This window comes from Molothrus ater, chromosome 2, assembly GCF_012460135.2.
Source record: "Molothrus ater isolate BHLD 08-10-18 breed brown headed cowbird chromosome 2, BPBGC_Mater_1.1, whole genome shotgun sequence".
NCBI lineage: Eukaryota > Metazoa > Chordata > Aves > Passeriformes > Icteridae > Molothrus > Molothrus ater.
In genome coordinates this window covers 49514630-49533885 of record NC_050479.2, presented here as the reverse complement: position 1 = coordinate 49533885, position 19256 = coordinate 49514630, and the positions used below count along the sequence as shown (strand labels likewise).

Genomic DNA, 19256 nt, shown 5'->3' with positions numbered 1-19256 from the left:
GCTACATTTTCAAAGAGTTTGCAATAGTTACAGTCCTTGGATTATTGATCTTTAGATCACTTCTTCAGTTCTGTAGATTCTGGAGAATTTTTCTCTATGGGGAAATAAGCAGGCCTGAAATAGAGGCTATGGATAAATTTCCCTGTATGCTAAGAGTCCTTATCAACTGAACAAATTTTTTTTGTATTTGGGTTGTAAACCCAGGATCTTTCTAGAGACAAGTAATTGAAGTACAGTAAAAAGTTTCAGTTCTGATTTGTATATTCCTTGCATATTTACATATTCAAACATACTTCACTGCTAACAGTTGAAAATACACACTTGATATGCTATAATCCACTGAAAATTTCCTAACTACAGCTTCATAGGCTTTTGGCTTTTATGCTGCCATTTCAGAAACTGATCTGATACTTTAGCTTCTTAACTGCAGCAATGTTTTCCTTTTTTTTTTTAATTGGTGTTATGCTACTGCTTTAACATTTGTATGTAGCACCTAGAATTACAAGGAAGTACCTTGGGGGCATAGATTTCATGTTACTCTCTGGCTCTTCAAAGACATTTGGGCTTGCGTCAGGCGTAACGGAGATGTACGGCGCAGGTACTGAAGTTGACCGCAAGTATCTCATCTCATCCTGGAACAGGTTGTCATCTGGTACCCAACAAAATTTTCATGATGATGTCTACACCAAATGAGATTTTTAAATTAGAATTAGGATTAAAAATTGCTGAAACACAAACATACACAAAAATTGTTTGCTGATACACCTCATCAGCCAATGCTAGTCATGTACTCTTCACCTACCTAATGCTTTTAAGCTTGTTGTGACTTTGAAATGTTCATGGAAGATAGAGTGGCATTCTCAACCAACAGGCAGTGGGGATCACCCTTTTCTGTCTTTTAGTAGGCATTTCCAGAATGTATTTTAGGTCCAAAAGTCTACCCAACATAAACATGAGACACTACAGTGAAATTTACTAAGAATTTCCAAGAAAGCCCAAGTCTTCTGGTTTCCTTTTTATTATTTTTAACTGTGAAGAGAAAAAAGTAGCACATATGTCTGCTACTAACACACTAAGTTAAACTCTTTGGAAAATTCTGAATTCTTTGGACAGAAACTGAACTGTTATAAAATATTTAGCTGAAAGCTACTAGGGCATATTTGACTCTAGGAGAAAATACAATCTAAAAGATTGAACAGGATCATGGATCAAAACAGACAGAAGAAAAAAACATCATGAAGAACTAGGAAAATATGTCTTTTTCTATGTAAGCTTTAGTTTAGTTTACACACCCATTTTATACAATACTCTCCATAGATGAGTGTTAAAATCAATATTCATACATGTCCTTTAATTACCTTGCTAATGTCTGTAGATAGAGACATGGCATCTTAATGGGAAAGTCTTCAGAAATTCCTTCTTTTAGACTGGGAAGTTGAGATTGGAATGCTTTTGCAGGGTTATAGCAGAGGATACTGGGCTCAGCAGCACTACTCAGCGACAGTAAATACAGTGCATTGGCTTTAATCACTTGATGAGCTTCCATAGTTGGCAAGGCACGAGGTGTCTTAACTTGCATTGGTTTTCTCCTAGATTGCTTAATCTAGATAGATTTAAATAAGGCATAATTGAATTCACCACAGGAAAACCTGATGACCTATCTCATAATAGAGCTGCTGAATTCTACCTGTTGTAAAATGCCTCCTATGACAAAACACATTTCTATTACTTTCCTACCTTCGCAAACATTTAATAGGTTGATAGTTCTGACATTTGCCTCAAGATTAATTTTGTGTGCAAATAGTTTCAAAAAGTTTAGTTTAAAAATAAAGTTAAATTAGCATCATTAGCATCAACATATTTGCATACTTTGAGCAAGATTTCAAATTAGTCCTTGAAGACCACTACAAGAAAAACACCTTTTGTACTATTTCCATTAAAAACACCTCTAGTGGCATCTTGTATGCAACGATCTGGATTATTGGGATCACTTAAAAAACTATAAACATGAAGTTAAAACAGCCCTCATTTTAGCAAATAAATAAAACCATTCAAAATTAAATAAACTGACAGATACTTAAAGTTATTACATTCAATCCTGTGGTTATACTGGGATAAAAAATAAAATTACTTTACAAATTTGAGCACACTATTATCTGAAGGGAAGAAAACTGGTCTGAAGACAGTGAAGTTTCTATTTCATTATCTTAAACCTAACAATGAGGGTAAGACAATATTCCCAAATTATGAAAGTCCAAATTTCTTAACTAGCCCTTCTTTTCAAGTTGTGAAGACAGCACTACTAATCAGATAGAAAGTTAAACATAAGAGCTGAAAATACCTTCTCTCTTGCTGCCGCTTGCTTTTCACGGAGATACTTTTCTCTGCACCGATCGCACACCAGATACCACGTGCTCCCTCCAATGCCACCATCGCCACAATTCCCAGCCCATCCTCCACAGAAGTGCCCAATGCTGTTGTACCCTTGGCCACCTGCATAGCGGCCACAGCCTACATGGGGGAAAGGTGGGAACAATTGATTTCAAATGCAGGATTCTTACTCTGTTATTTATTGCTCTAAAAGAGGGATGAAGAGGGAAGAAAGGAAGATGCATGCCTTTTCCTGGCCTAATTTTTTATTTTTCTGTATGTCTGAATTGGTTACAAAACAAGGTTCTTCTCTGTTCTTGTCCATGTGTCCCACCAGTGTCTAAAGAATACAAATGAACTACAAATGGTTTTATAGGTTTAATGGTTTAATAAGTTCTTTTATAAAGAACTTATCCAAAGCATGAACAGATCCCTATTCAGACAGCTAAGTTATAGTTAAGGTGAGTATTATAAGTTAGCCAACAATATCTGTAATTTAACAAACACAAAAATCTCGCCTCCTAGCTAACAAAACTTAAGAAGGAATGGAGGGTATTCTTTTGCTGATTAGAGTTTCTCAGAAAGATTCAGGACTTTAACTTTGCACACACAGAGCTAAAAAAAAGTAGAGACCAACAAGTACATAAAAAATATTAATCACTGATACCCAGTACTGACACAGCAGATAGAAGTTTCCTACTCTTGACAGTAGAACAGTAACAGAAAACTTCTGTCAATGTAGAAACTCTAACTGACCAATCTCATTTTTTATTTCAGCACAGCTTCAAATCCTAAATTGTAAAACACAGCATGTTTCTGAAGAGCTACTGTAAAGTCAGAGCATTATTTTGACCTTGTTTCAAACAACGTAGAAACTTTGGATCCCTAACTACTTAAAATTATACACAAAGATGTGCAACTGATCTGTACGCAAGTACAATTTAGTGTATATAATAGAAAGCATAGCCTGACATTTTCCTAACAGCAGCTAACACCAAATCATGTGTGTGAAATATACTTTATGGATGGACATGGGAGTTAAAAATATGGAGTCTTACCTGGATGAGCTTGTCTCATGTGGTAAGTCACTGGATATGGATGGGATTCTCCACACAACTCACAGATGGTATCTTTTTCCGGTCCTCCCACTGCAAGCTGGGCCATCTCACCAAAAAGATTTCCCCTTGGCCTAGCCTCAACTTTTTCTTTTTTCTTTTTCTCCTTTTTGGCTTTCTTGTTATCTTTGTCACTTTCCTTCTTCTTTAAGACTGCACAAGAACCAGGACTTGGAAAAATCATGTTTTGGGAAGCTGCTTTAATAGTTGCTAAAGAAATATCTTCCCAGAAAGCTACTAAGTGCTGCAGTGTTAATGGAAGAGGAGACTTGGATTTCATTGTGTGATGACTAGATGTTTCAAAGGAGGTAGTTTCAGTTTTTCCATCCTCACACTTTTCATGCAGAGGTGGTTCTTTTAACATTGAGAGGACTTTGTTTTTATTGATGCTACCCATTTTAGATATGTCTGGTCCGTGAGGTGAGATGTTGAACATGTTAAGAGCAGATGATATTTCCAATGAATGTCTATTTTTCAACTTGGTTTCTTTTTCCTCTGCAGGTTGTTGAGTAAGACTGCTTCGTATGGGTGCATGCTCTTTGGACAGTTCTGGATTAAACTTCAAGAAAGATGAGCACGCCATAGCATCATGAACTATTCCTTCATGCCAAAGAAATGCAGCAAATACGGCTCGAGCACATTCTGCAACAGAAGGTGACATTGCTTGCTTGGCAGGCTCTATGGGCTTTGATCCATCTCCTTTGAAAAGGAAGTTGGATTTTTCCTTTTTGGGTCTTGTGTGCCTGCCAGCACATTTACGGCTCACTTTTGGAGATGCTCTCATGTCTTGCTCATCCTTCAGTGGTGCTTTTCCAATGCTGAAATGAACTTTATTAGAACCATCATCCAGACTTCTGAATTCAGTGTTGTCTTCACAGGTGGTATCTGTAATGCTGTCAGTCTTTAAAGTACTTGAAGTACAGACTTCAACTACCTCACTGTGAAGATTTTCTTGTACGACATGAGGGGAAGGAGCTCTATTTTCAGTTTCTGGTGCAGGTTTTCCATCTTTTGTAGTAATTTTTGGTTTGGGTGAAGTGGACCTCCCCCTTAAGGGTTCTGTTAGCGGCACTTTCTTTTTGCGAAGGGTGTCTGGATCTAAAGTGTAAGAATCTGATTTGGAGCGTTCTCGAGGAGGATCAAGCTTTGTTTTTACAGGGGATGAAGCTTTCTGAGGTAGAGTTGTTTTGTCATTGGGTGACGAGGATCGCGGAGAACTAGCACCAGATCTAATGCCTGTAAGTGTCTTTGTCTTTGGAGAAGTTGACCGGGTTCCTGGCGCCGGAGATTCAGCTCTCAGACCAGGAGTTGTTCTTCCATCAGTTTTTAGTGTTTGCAAAGTGTTATGATTTGGCGACAAAGACCTGCTGTGGGAGTCTGAGCGCAACTTTGCGGCATCTGATTTCAGCATCAGGCACTCGCTGGCCGATAAGCCATCGGTATTTCTGGGCTTCTTCTGCTCGGCAGCGGCTCGGTTCATTCGCACATCAAGCTTGGGTGACCTGCAGTCAGCTCTGTGCTTGGATGCCATGTCTGATTTTCCTGCTGGAGAAATCGGTCTAGCAGCTCCTGTGAAATTCATTCGGTCACCTGCATAATGTTTCATAATTGAATTGTTACATGCTGACAGTGACACCCTCAATAGTACAAAACAAAGACTGAAGACCTGAACACAAATATCAAACACATGCTTCTGTTCACATCAAAATGAAAGGAAACATGAAGGGATCTTTTTCCCCCTAGAATACTTTTGATACATTTCATTTCCCAAAGGTACACAGAAACAAGTGTTAGGAAGTTTTTACAGAGAAAACACTACTATGGAGGTTATCAAAAGCCACAGTTCACTCTTTCTACAAAACAGTAAAGGAAGCACGATTTACATCCTTAGGTGAAATTCCAGAGTTAACTAAATTTACCACAGTTGCAACAGAAACCAGGGACTATTTATTATCTCAATGTGTGACAGGCTGACTGCATCAGGAGATGATCACACGTATAATGTATATCTCTCTTGAATAGAGATCAAATGTACTGCCAGATTTATTTTCTTCAATGCTCAAAAGCCAGGAATTGTAGCAAGTAAACACTGTTAGTAAGGCAAATTGGACAAGAGGCTTGCAACTATGCTCAAAATGACTCAAATGGATAATCTATGGAATCTACTTTTTCAAGTTCAAAATCTACCCCATGTTCAGCTATAAAAACACTTAAACCCCCCCAAAACAAGAAATCCACTTTTTTCAACCACTAAGTTAAATGGCCAGCTCTGGTCAATGATGTCCCCGTACTTCAATGCACTAATTTATTGTTCCTATGCACATTGACATTGTACATACATTAATCTACAGAGCTGTAAGACTACAAGAGCTACAAGAACTACAGGCAGCTTAGTACAGGTACATACAAAACAAGTATATGCAAAAAGTAGCTTATGAGGCAATCTGCTTCTGATACCTCTGTGAACCAAGTCTCTCTTGTAGAATTGTATTCTGAAAATTAATCCAAGCAATACGGAAATTACTGGCAAGCAATGCAGCAGTTAATACAGCTGTCTCTCCATAAATCCTTACTGCAAAATCTTGAATGCAGAGTTAAATCCTTTTGATTTGAATGGGTTTTCATTAGTCAAACATGAGAAGTGTTTCCCTAGTAAGCCTGCAGAATTAGGACACAGTACGTAGGAATATTTTTCTTTTCTAGATATTAAAAAGGTTATTTGCATTTGTCTGGGCATATTTTTGAGAAAGCAACTATTTGTTAAAAAATAAAGTTTCGATTAATCAAAGAGTATTTGCAAATTTAAGCCTTGATTTCTAGTGGGAACAGGACAGACAGTCACCTTTAGCTAGTATCTTCAGTATTAGAAGATGTGAAATCAGTGTCTACTTCCTTATGCATTGTGGGATCTGAAGCAACTTCATGTAGTTCTCAATCACCTACCCTTACCCCTACCCTAGAAAATACATAGATGCAATTTTTTCCTACTATTATCTCTCACAATATAAAAAACAATCAAGAAAAATTTAGAAAACTTCTGAGCAAAATTTAGCAACCAAGATGCTTCCTCAGGTTATAAAAAATTATTATTTATTTGCTATTTCCATATTTAAATACCTTACAATAAAACTAACAGCAACAGGAAAAAAGTGAAGGATGAATTATATTGGAATATTAACAAGCCTGAAATTTAGAATATTTTTCTGCCTTCCCAAGAAATGGCATTTCATACTTTTCTGAGCAGAGAAGAAATATTGTGTCTACATTCAAGAATAATAGCAAATGTAAGCAATAGAATATAATGAGAATATAGCAAGTATTTATCATCCTAATAAATTTTCAGAGTCTAATCTGTCTTCATTTTTACAAGTTCTATAACTGTTTTTCACTTGGAAGGGGGAAGTTGGAATAGGAAGGCAAGAAATAACATGGTAAATTGTGGTTTATAAAATGACTCTTCTTGCTAAAAGAAAAAAAAAGTTTTGGAAATATCAGTCCAAGCATTTCAACCATTCCAGCTTAATTATTCACTAGTTTTAATCATGAGCTATTTTGAGATGCTTATTTTGTGATAAATTCTGAAATGCAAATTAGAATTACTTTTATACACATTTTTCCCAGTCTGCCAGATGAGAAAATACTTAAGATTGAAAGTTTTACAGAATGCCTCATAAAAGAGAAAAAAAACCTGAAAAGATGACAATCATTTTAGAGAGCATATAACACTTCAAGCCATTCAGCAAAGTATCAAATTTAAAGTACATGCATGATTAGCAAATACCAATGGGGAAAACATTCCAGAACAAAACTGCTTATGAAAGGTATAGCCTAACGATGGCTTCCAACAAAAAAAGTATCTTGTTTTTTAAGAAAACAAAGGTTTGCACATAGAGAAATAATCCTAAGCAGCATTCAGGAGTATCAGCACAAAAAGAAAAATCTCCCAAAGGAAAAAGTGCATAAAATAGCAAGCTTCTTTGTCTGTAAGCAAAAGAAAAAAAATTCCCAGATTTTATTTCCTGTTTCTTCTTAGATACCTCTTTTGCCTATTGTTTGAAAACAGCTGTAATTACACTAACAGTCACTTTCCATTTTACAAAGCAGAGACAGCTAGATTGTGCATCATGGAGTTGCTGCAACTCAGGAAGGCAACACTGAATGACTACAACAGATGAGCTCCCAACAAATACCAAATTTGAACATTCGCTTTCAAAACATTATTTTCTTACATAAATGAAATGAAAATGCATGGAAGAAGAAAGAAAAACAAACCCAAAACATTTTGCAGGTAAAAAATCTGAATAACCTTGCTATGTTGGCATGCATACCCACCCTTCAGTTTGTGAGAGAGAGATGAAATAGCAGAGGCAGGCCCAGCTACATCACTACTTTTGTAAATACGCTCACGAGAAGCAAGGCAGCAGGATGGAGTTTCTACAGTGGAAAACAGTTGCACAGAAGCAGCACAGATTCAATGGAAAAGCAGCAGAGATAAAAACAATAGCATTTCAAATGATATGCATCTTCTTTGTTATGTATTCTGAATTCCTACTTTAGTTTTAAATGACAGACAGTAGTTTGTATTGGAATGCAGTAGATCAGCTTCCTTGATCTAAAAATGCTGCAATTTAAATCTTAGTTTTTAGGATCTAAAAATGTAATATATGAGGGCTAGCCAATGACATTTATGGTTTATTATAAAAATCAGCAGTGTCTAGTTTTGAACTGAACCTGGATTTGAGATGTTAACATTTAATCTGTAAGTTCATAAATTAATTATTTAGAACTTCAATATGGCCTTCCAGATGATCAATTTACACATTCTTTAGTGAAAATTAGAGGAGATCTAATTTAGTTTCGGAGTCTTGTTAATCACTGGAAAGAATGAAAAAAATACATTAAACACACCAAAACTCTGTTTTCAAAAGTGATTGCACCTCAATAATGTAATGTTTTGAAAAACTTCACTTATGTAATGTGAAGTTCCTCAATACAAGAAACCTAGCTAGTAGTAGATGAATGTCAGAACAGTACACAGATGAAAAAAAAAAACCTGCATCAGGTCTTAAAAATAATTCTGATTTAAGAAAAATTCTGATGTCATCCAAGATAATTTCAGTACAATGTACTGACATCAAATCTGTTAGAAATACAACTCCACAAAAATAAAACTTGGAGAGAAATAATAGGGAATTTTCATTTCCATCTATAATTTAATTTTTTTTCCTGGTTTTAATTTTAAGTCCTATTCCTTCCTTTGGGGAAAAAAAAAGTAGAATTCTTACTGAAGTAGTAATTGTAATGAGAATGTGTATGTTAGAAGATAGTGTTTTAGATACACCCTTTTGTACAAATGGAGTAAGGTAGTTGTATTGAAAATAAATTATTTCAGATCCTACACTATTAAAGACACCTTTTTGTCCTGGTAATACATTTATTAACTTGTACACTCAACTTACCAAGCCTGCTACCTTATGCAATGAGCTATGGTTCTAGAAACTGCAATGAGAAGGTGTTCATACATTTGAAGTAAGAATGTCATTCTCTAAAAAAGGAAATGAATCCTTAATTTCTCAACACTGTATTAACACAGATTTAACACCAGTATTACCTACTTTTGATACCTACAAATTATTTTGAGAGATCCAACAACAACTATATAGCTTCTGAGCAACAGGATATCACTCAGTCAATTTTTAAAGGTAAAAGGCAGACAAACATTAGGAGCACAAAACAGCAGTAGCAGCAAACCTAAAAATGTCAATTTGATACACTAGCATCCCACTGTATGAATAATAAAAGAAAATCTTTATGAAATCCACTTTCATGAATGCACATTTATACTTCATTCTTTCACTCTGTCTCAGAGAACACTTACATTTTATAATACTGTAATCTAGTGTTGAATGATGCACTACTACTACTAAAGCATTTCAAGGGGACTGTGGGTCCAAGCAGTATGACAATCCATGTATATCCAGGATAACTGGACAGCCTCAGGGACCAACATTTTGTTTAGGGCTCCCTCTTCCTGAAACATCCTCAAAGACTACAAAGACTTGAAATACAAGGCAGGCAAGGCTGTCTCAGGAGCCATTCAAATGTGACAGTGTGCCTTTAGTCATGCTCTCCTTCAACATGGAAACAGCTCCAGCTTGAAAAGCTACCCAATATGGAGACATAATAAGCAATTCAATTTCAATGCCAGGATGCTCTGAGGAAACCTAGGAAGCAAGACATACATACCACTGACTGGCTCATGTGAAACTTTTTTAAGCAAACTCTGTAACCATCATGTAAAATGCCACTGGAAAATGGAGTTAACGTTAAGTTTCTTCTGAAATGCCACTGCTTTTCTGCATCACAATGAAGGACAGCACTGACCTGCCTTTGCTGTGCTGCCTAAGCAATGGATGCCTCTTAAAAATAATGTATTCTTCTTTCACTCACTTTTACTGACATGGAAACTACAATACAGCTGTCAGTTCAATCTCCTCAAGCACTGCAATCAACATATCTTTCTTCACCTCCTGAAAATGCCAAATGTCATACTAACAGCAGGACTAGGACTTTTTTAGAAATTATTTTTCTATGAATAAAAGAATGCACTGAATTAAAAAAAAAGCTTGAATATTAAAAAGAAAAACGTATTTAGTATGGTTAAAGTGGGGATATGAGTGAATGAATTAAAGCAAAAGCTGAAATATGCTATAATGAGAAAAATATTAGCAATATTCTATACCAATGGTGGGGCTTGGAACACTAACACTTGAGCCACATAAGCATATGAACTGAAAGAAATGTTCCTGTCCTGGAAAGGTACATAAAAAAAAGAAATCTATGCTTTTCCAATTTGTAACTACAACTTCTGAAGATGTGATATGAGGAGATTAGTTCTAAAAAAACACCTGACACAATTTGTACTCTTTTTCCAGCCTTTACCATACCAGCCCTCTGAGGATGGTTTTGGATTGACCTGGCCAAATGTATGTTTCCTATGTACCCTTGCCTATAGAACCTGAAAAGCCTAGGTTATGGGACCGTTTAATTTAGCTCAAATTTTCAGGAATGATACCTTGGCAATATCAAGGTATCATTATTTTTCATTTTTAAATTATGAAAAAACAATTAGATAAGTTGTCAATGGTTTAACTGATGATTAAATCACACACAGAAGAGATCACCATGGCTGGTTGAGAAGATTCTCTCAATTTTACTGAGACACTTCCAAGAAGCACATCTTATGTGCTTCATATGTGTGCTGGTCTTTTGTGCCCCCTCCACAGTTTTAGAAAATGCAGAGAGAAGCACTGTGGTTCTAAATGCAATTTCACCAGCACCTAAATGGGAAAGGAACAAAACCAAAAAGAAACTGATTGCACAATAGTGAAAGGATGTATGGAGGAACTCCTGACAAGAATGGCAGGAGCCGATGATGGATGGTTGGACTGCAGCTCTGCAGCACAGACTGCAAAGGAAGCAGCTGACAGGACACTGCATTGAACAGCAGCTCAGCACTGCAGCTTCTGCCTGGACAGGAAACAGTACCTCAAACAAGCTGCATGGCTGCTGGGAGGGAGGGAAGTTAACATAGCAGAAATCATGGGGGCCCAAAGCTTTTTAGCCCAGAAATCCATCCCTCATTTGCAGTATCAACTCAGGCGTGAGGAACCATGGCATAAAGCTCTAACACTGGTGACTGCAAAGTTTCACACTTCCCTCCTTAACTTCAGAGCTCAACAGCCAATCATCAAATTTTGGTAACTGATGCTGGACAGCATGCCAAATCCTGTTACCTACACTTGCCACATCTAAGGACATTTATGACCTAGCATATATTGCTGTAGGTTGAGAAACAAGATCTTCCATGACCCTCTAGGCTTCCTCACTTCCCCTACAATCAGAACTCAACAGAAATTTGTCTTCTATGCTTTTAGCCGAGTTCATTGACAAATAAATCAAGCAACAGTAATAATCTTGTGGGTATGGCAGTTTGCACAAGCAAATCTGTTACTGATGATCTTACAGGCTTCTCAGAAGCAAGCATAAGCAGGCTGCAGCAATTACAGCCTGTTTTGGTCAAATATCCAAGGAAGAAACATACATAAACTTGTGATCTTACTGGAAAAAAATTCTTGCTAAGGCTCCAAGTCAAAACAGATGTTCCTGTACTCTAAGGTAGGTTTTGCCAGCTCTTCTACCTTTTCTGAACTTTTAGTTCCACACAAGACTGACAAAGAATTAAAATAAATGGCAAGAGTACCTTGTTTGTCCCTGTGAAAAAGAAAGCAATCTCTTGTATAACTATGTCTGAAAAGTAGCAAAGGAATTAAGCAGGACAGAACAATCAGCCATTCAGAGATTTCTAGCAAGTAACACAAAACTGAGTAACAGTTTCCATTTTGTTTTTTCTAATATCGCTTCTGCAACAAATTCTTTCATATAACACAGGGTGCTGTTGTAACTCATTTATGATGTGAAAGGAGTAACAGAGGCACTTTTTATTTCTTCAAGCATTATATCTCAGGAGGTGACTGTCCTAAACTGTAGTATTTCAGAAAAAAATAACCAGACACTGTGTTGGAGGATAAAAGGCTGTGACAAGTCCTTTCCTTCTTTCTTAAGTGAATTTGCAAACCAAACCTCAAGGACAGAAAAATCTCCTGAAAAACCAGCTACCTACAAACACTTCTAAGGAAAACTATAATCTGTCACCAGCACAAAGTATGTTTATATCAGATGAAGATTTTTCTTCCTATTATAAAAATCTAAATTAAGGAAATAATTCTAGAGGGCATTCAGCAGGATCCTAGCTTTCCTCAGAATTATGCCAAACCAAACTTCTCCCCAGGGATAGAGATATTTGAGAAAGAACAGAAAACATAAACAGTTGACTGAACTATTTAGGCTGACTTGCAATCAAGATTGGCATTTAGTGTATAACATCTGCAGACAGGAAAATCTAGGCTGGCACAACTTCTTTCAACTATTAGACTACCATTAGTCCATTTAATAAAACAGTATACTGACTATAAGCATTCATTTTAATTTTAAAATCTAACTTTACTGCAGGAAGCACTTAAGGATGGAGCAAGTAATTGGAAAGTAAAACTAAGCATGTCTAGGGCAAAAATTCAATTGACTTGATATGGACTCAAGATATGTTGTTTAGTGGATTTGACTTTTAATTATGTTTGGTAGCAGGAGGCTATGAAGTGATTTAGAAGTAATTAATTAAAATTGCATACTTAAAATGAGTTTCTGTTACAGTTCTAATACAACTGCATAAAACTATTAGATGAAAAAGTATAATGATACAGTCTTACAGCATCCCTGACTATATGCTGAATTTGGATGTACTAGCAAATGGAGGATGAACAAGTTTGCAAAAGTCTATTTAAACAAGAAATCTCCCATATTATTCTTAAATTTTGTGAAAACAAAAATATTAATATTTCTCTCCTTTATGAATAATTTACATTATCTTCATCAAACCTGACACTGGATAATAAACTGTCTAAAAAAAAGTCTATGCATCAAATCACAGTCAGCGACCAGTACACCAGTTCAGGCTGACAATTTTTTCCCTTCTGGAAGGGCAAATCACCAAATTGGTTGAGACCTTGTACTAAGCTAAGATCCCAAATCAGACACAAATTCAAAAAAAATTTTCCAGTTTCATCATGTTTTTATTTGGTAGACTACCAGTGCTCCTCCCCTACCTGACAAAAAAAAGGCTTCAATTTGAACTGGATCCTTATTAAAACACAAAACATCGATGTACCTTACTGAATACAGTTTATCTACACATCTTGGACAGAAAAATCCATTGAGAAACGTTGTGCAATCAAAAAGCCTTTGTTTTCATACAATATGGGTTTAAATGCTAAAGGACAAATAATCTGAAATTTGAAGTAAGACAATTAGGGTTATTTTTGATGCAAAGCTGAGTAACTGATTTTACCTCTCTGAACAACAGAAAAAAAACCCTAGAAGTGATAGGAAAGAATAAATATTTGACAAATTCTCAATGAGAGCATGCTGGTGCAACTGGCAGTCAGCTTTTTTATCTCAGTAGAGTTTGGAATATTCTGCTCTGATGGTGGTGTAAAGTCCACCAGAACTACAGGATGTTGGTGTAGAGTCCAGCAGAACTACAGAAGATCACAGTCAAAAGATTTCCGACAATCCTCGTAAAAGCAAATTAGAAATCTTAATCTAGCTCTCACATGAAGGACTTCACTGTAACTTCAATAAGCTGAGCTGGAGAGGTGCAGGGCTCCATGCACACAGACACTGAACTGACTGACAGGGTCAACAAGAAAGAGCTGAGGCACCTCAGAGAGACAGTTTGTGGGAGACAGGCATAAAGGAGTATTCCTGTGACCTGTGCTGTAACTGTTCTGCATGTAAGAGAGAATTTAGTGCAGTATCAGCTATCCATCACAAATGCTGAGCTTTTAGTTTTCATTAATCAAAACAGTTTCCTGTCCTCCCATCAGGTTAGCAAACTTTCTTTAGCATGCCAATCTTAAGAGCACCCAACAGAAAACTAACAAAACATTTCTTATGAGTAGAGCCAAGTTATTCCCACTGTCCTGCTACATCCCTGAAGTTAGGAGCAATGACAGAAATAGAAATTTAGGAAGTAAGAAAAGTTAATACCTACGTGCTTTCTGCAGTGCTTTTTTGATGTTAAAAGAATTATCAACATTTTGTACTATATAAAATATTTACCTCATTTATAAACCAGAGTTGCATAAAATACTGGAAATGCACTCTCATGACTTGTCTATGGTGAAGAACACATACAAACCCAAAATACTGTCAATATAAAAATTAAAGTTGAACAAGTATACTTCTTTGGGAGCATTACCTCACATGCTTCTGAATCATGAAAAACTTAAAACAAACAAACCCAGAAAGGTGCACTGTGGATGGTTAGCAGCTGGTAAGCAACTGAGAACAGCAATGTGAAAGCTGCAGAAATGGACTGATGAGGCAGGTAAGGCTGACAAACTTACTCTGAAGCTGTGGCTGAGGCTGCTGGAAGGAAAGGGGCTGTCCGAACACAAATGGACTGTGGACAAGGGAAGAGGGAGCTTTTGCAGCTTGATCAAAGATGGAAGGAGCTGGGAGATTTGGCCGTGACTGAATGGAATTCAGTATGGCACTCAGTTGGTCACCTGTAGTGGGCAAAACAGTCAAAACTACAACCTGTTACCTGTCATTCTCCACAAAGGCAGAGTAAAATGGTACTCAAAGTTTCAATGATGATAACAGAGAAAGCTCATACATCTCATTTAGCCACATACAACTCTGGTTGTGGCTAAACATAAAAATCTCACTCCATGCATGGCAATAAAATGACTATTTTTTAAGGCTCATGGATATTTTACTGCAATTATTTTAAACATTTCAAAATAGAGATTTATATTTGCCTTGCTAAAAAATGAAGAGCAGCCAAAGAAAAAACAGAAATCCCTAGCACTTACAGTAACACACACATGCAACAGTACATGCAGAAAACACATTAGAAAAACTGATGAAAAGGGAAAGCTAACATGTAATTAGGCTTTGGCAAATGTATTTCTGTGCCAGTGTTTTAGTAAATATTTGCTCATTTTTGCAAATATTTTAAAAACTATTCTGTTACACCTGTTTTTCAAGGTCAGATTGAAGGTAATTTAAAAAATCTGTAAGTACCACTTAAGAATTGGAATTGTTTTTCTGAAGAATTACCTACATTTACTGTGAGGCAAATGAAGGCATTCAATAAACTAATTTATAAATTATAATTTATAATTAATAAACTCTTGATGTTAAAATCAAGAGTTTTAATTTCTGAATGCCAATTTTTAAAGAACTCTATGTGAGCATTAGAAATACATGACGCCTCAGTAAGAAGGCCACACCATGTTGTAACTTGAAGTATACTTAGTAATATGAGGTAGGAGACACCTGAGATTCTCTCAAATTCTTGATTTGAACCATCACCAGACAAATCCTAACAATGTCACTTAATTCTGCACATTCCTATAATTTTGACAGCATTGTAGAAAACCTAGCAAAGAATTTTAGCAGCTGATACAGAATTTACAACATTTTTTGATTATTATAAATTATCTTTTTAAGGAATTAGGGACATACCAGCAGATGAATCAAACCCTGTATTACCCAAGAACTGAAAAGTTAAATTTGTTTTCTTGATATTTTGGGTTAAAAATTAAGATGACAAAATACCAGAAAATAGCTCAAATGCCCTTTTAAATAATCATCTAGAGGAATCAATGAATCAATTTTATTTCACTCTTTTGGAAGTAGCATACCTAAAACCTACTGGAATCTGCACTTCAGCATCAATCATTCCTACCTTAAAAACCTAGAAGTGAGTGAACAACCTGATCTAGGGGGTTTTGGACCTAAGGTGATCTGTAAGATCTCTTGCAACACCAGCCATTCTGTGATTTACATGTCTGACAAACTATTATTACTAAATGTAATGAGCCTAATTCCTAAAAAGAGGAATTATTTTAAAGGGAAGAGTATCTGAGAAGAAGGTAACAGTCATCTGCCCACAATAATCAAAGATGGAGGTGGGTAGGGCCAATCATGAGGAATATTAAAAACTTGCCTGTGACACAGAAAGCTGGAAGAGAGAAGACATAGCTAAATCAAACAGATTTTTTGGGGGAGTCAAGTCTTCTTTCTTGCAGGTAATAATGTAAACCTAAAATTAATGGTTTTACAGAAGGAAACTCTTACCTACTGTAGAACTACACACCTATTATGGGGATCTTTACATTTGATCAGTTATTTTGAAACACTCTTGGATGGGACTGAAATTTCATCAAAACCAGGGCATTCCTATAAAAGTACTTTTAACAAACAAGCCCCTCCAAAGAAGTGCTTCCTTGGGAAATTACCCTAAGAGATTGTGCCTGTGCCTTCCATTTTTTATTTTTCACAAAACTCAGAGCTTCTTAGACCTGAGAATACAGAAAGACTGCATACAAAGTAATGGTACAGCTGAAGAATTCTATTTTTGGGAAAGTAAGACCATTATTTTTTCAATATAGTTGCCAACAACTCTTGGGCAATTCAAAAGGAAATACAGTACCACAGATAGAATGAAGCCACGTAGCTGAGTTGTTCATTCACACTAAATATCACAGCTTGAGGGTATCTTGAGAAAATAATGCATACAAAATAGTAGTGAATTCAATGCCAGGAGTAGCTTCCAAATGTTTTGTAACTGTATCATCCCAAAGAAACACCTTTGACTGGCTTAAAATGTAGTAAAGAGAATCACAATGTCTTTAGAAATCAGGATGCCTGTTAATATAGCATATTTATCTCTAAGATTTTATCTTTGGACAACACAGAACAAAAAAAATTTTGTCTTAATAAATTTCTGCAAAAAAAGAACAGATAATATTTCTGCACTATTACACAATTGACACTGAGAGACAAGCTGTAATACTGCCTCACATCTTAATTACTTCCACTTTTGTGATTCCACCACTACTCTGAATTGAATAAGGATTCATTTCAGAGGGAAAAGAAGGTTTAAAAGGCTCTAAAAAACAAAAGGAAAATGCTTCAACTTATGCAGTCGTTGTCCAAAAAAGAGGGTTTCCTATAACAATGCATAGATAAGTATGGACCCCTTTCTACACAGTAAACCACTGTGAAATGATATAGAGCTATTTCATGTTGTGACATTAACAGAATAGACTATTTAGGAATAGTTATTTTTCTAATCTTCTCTCCTTTAAAGTAAGTTTTAAATTCTTTTATTTAGGATACCATGAAGAAATATATGCTGGTGCTAAAAAACACATAGAACACCTTACGCCCTTATTTGTAGTGGCATAGGCTAGAGCAATGTAAGAATAAAACCATAGAGCTCCATGGTTCAGGAATATTTCTCAAGAACCTCATGGAAAGTCCCTTCTGTATTATTAGATCTGCTAGAACTAACAAAGAAATGAACAGAAAGCATGCAGATTGAGTTTATTCTGACAGCTTTTATAGATGTATTTAGATCTTGCCAACAAAATAAACCATGATTAAAAGAAACAACTGTTTTATATCAGTAAAAGAAACTAGACTTTCTTTATTTCCCAGGAGTTGTAACTGGTATCCAGATGACTGAAAGGCAAATTCAGTTTTATAACTTCTTTTTTTAATTTCACAACAAATTTTAAATGGCATGTTTTATCTTGTTAACTCACTAAAGGCATTTTAAAATTATGAAGAAAGATGACAAATGTTTCTGGACTTTTAAAAACGTGCTTTCAAAATCAAATAGTTTTCTAATCTTGATTTACATGTATTTTTCATTTCAGCATTTCAGTTTTGTGCCTACCACTGCAGAAATCCCAAACTAACTTCCAAATCTTGAGTCTTTTTATAGACAATACTTAGACTGAGTGAAACTAAAGCAGAGACAAAAGCAGTTTTAACACTTTGTAATTCATTATACTATTGCTTTGGAGAAGACCTGTGGTGCCTTGAAAAGCAGAAAATGAGTAATAAAATATAGCTATTAAAAATATGAGTGTAAAAACATACCTTTGTTATTTCCAAGGCCATAATCAAACCCTTGTCCATTACTACAGCTTGTCCCCTTACTGAAAGCTTGTATTGAAAAAGGACTTGGGGGAGGAGTCTGCACATTTTGATCTAGAAGGACTTGCTCTGTAAAAAAACCACATCACTTTGGGGTTAGACCTCTGAGTAATGGATTTCCACTAGAAAGATGAGTACAAAGCAAAAGGTGATATTATTTCCACCAATAGCACTCTTCCTCTTCAAAAAAACCCACACTTGTACTTCAGAACTCATGCTCTAAAAATAACAAGACAGAGGACTTAATACTACCTAGACTGTTTTTGTTTGACTGAAAGTTGTTGGCAGCTATGCCATTATTTGATACATGTTTTTTTCCAGTAACATCATTCAGCAGTGTTTATTCTTTGGACAGCAATTGTTAAAATCCCTTTGACAAAGCAAGGTGGACAAAGGATGGTTTTCAGAGTGACAAACTCAGAGCCAATAAACATTTAATTGTGGCTACCTCTGATAGTTCATGGAACACAAGACATTTTTTCCTGACAAATTTATTGGTATCTGTAAATGAGTACTATAATTTTACTTTCTGTATGACACTAAAGCAACTTCCAACCCAAATCAACCTGCAGTATTTCATAATATTCAAAATTACAGCAGAATTAAAATAAATGAGACAGAATCCACTAGACTATTTAGATTTACAGAGAAATTACTGACTTAACGTGGTCAAAAATACCATTCCAACTGACACTATATATGAAAGCATTCAGAAGAAATATCCTGAATTCAGGTTTTTAAAAGCTTGAGCTGGCACCTTGAAATTTTTTTTCTCGTCAGTGTACTAAAATTAACATGGATAAAATAAACAAAAAAATCACAACTCTTTAAAAAGTAATTTTGAAAAAATGGCATTTCAGGACAAAACTGCATTTCAGAGTACAAACTCTACATAACTTATTCAAGTTAAAAACAAATTATGAGGGAGAAAGTTAGAAAGTTGGAAATTTAGTCAGTCATAAAAGAAAGGATCAAGAATTTTTTCAATCAGAAGCTACTCTAGATCTTGCTGTAGTACTTGAACTGGCTACAGATCTAGCTATTCAGAGTTCTACCTTGTCTCTGACAGAAACCCTACTCATTATGGAAATGTAATTATAATTTTTTAAAATAACAAGAACACGAATGTAATGTGAA

General features: G+C 35.7%; 1 protein-coding gene across 1 annotated transcript in view; it reads right to left on the bottom strand.

Moving 5' to 3' along the window:
• Positions 1-19256, bottom strand: part of MYCBP2 (MYC binding protein 2) — a 174321-nt gene that overhangs the window by 25306 nt on the left and 129759 nt on the right. The window contains 6 exon segments of the mRNA XM_036387571.2: positions 514-652; positions 655-680; positions 1359-1603; positions 2342-2511; positions 3429-5075; positions 18063-18188. Of these exon segments, the coding sequence (XP_036243464.1) occupies positions 514-652; positions 655-680; positions 1359-1603; positions 2342-2511; positions 3429-5075; positions 18063-18188 (2353 nt within the window).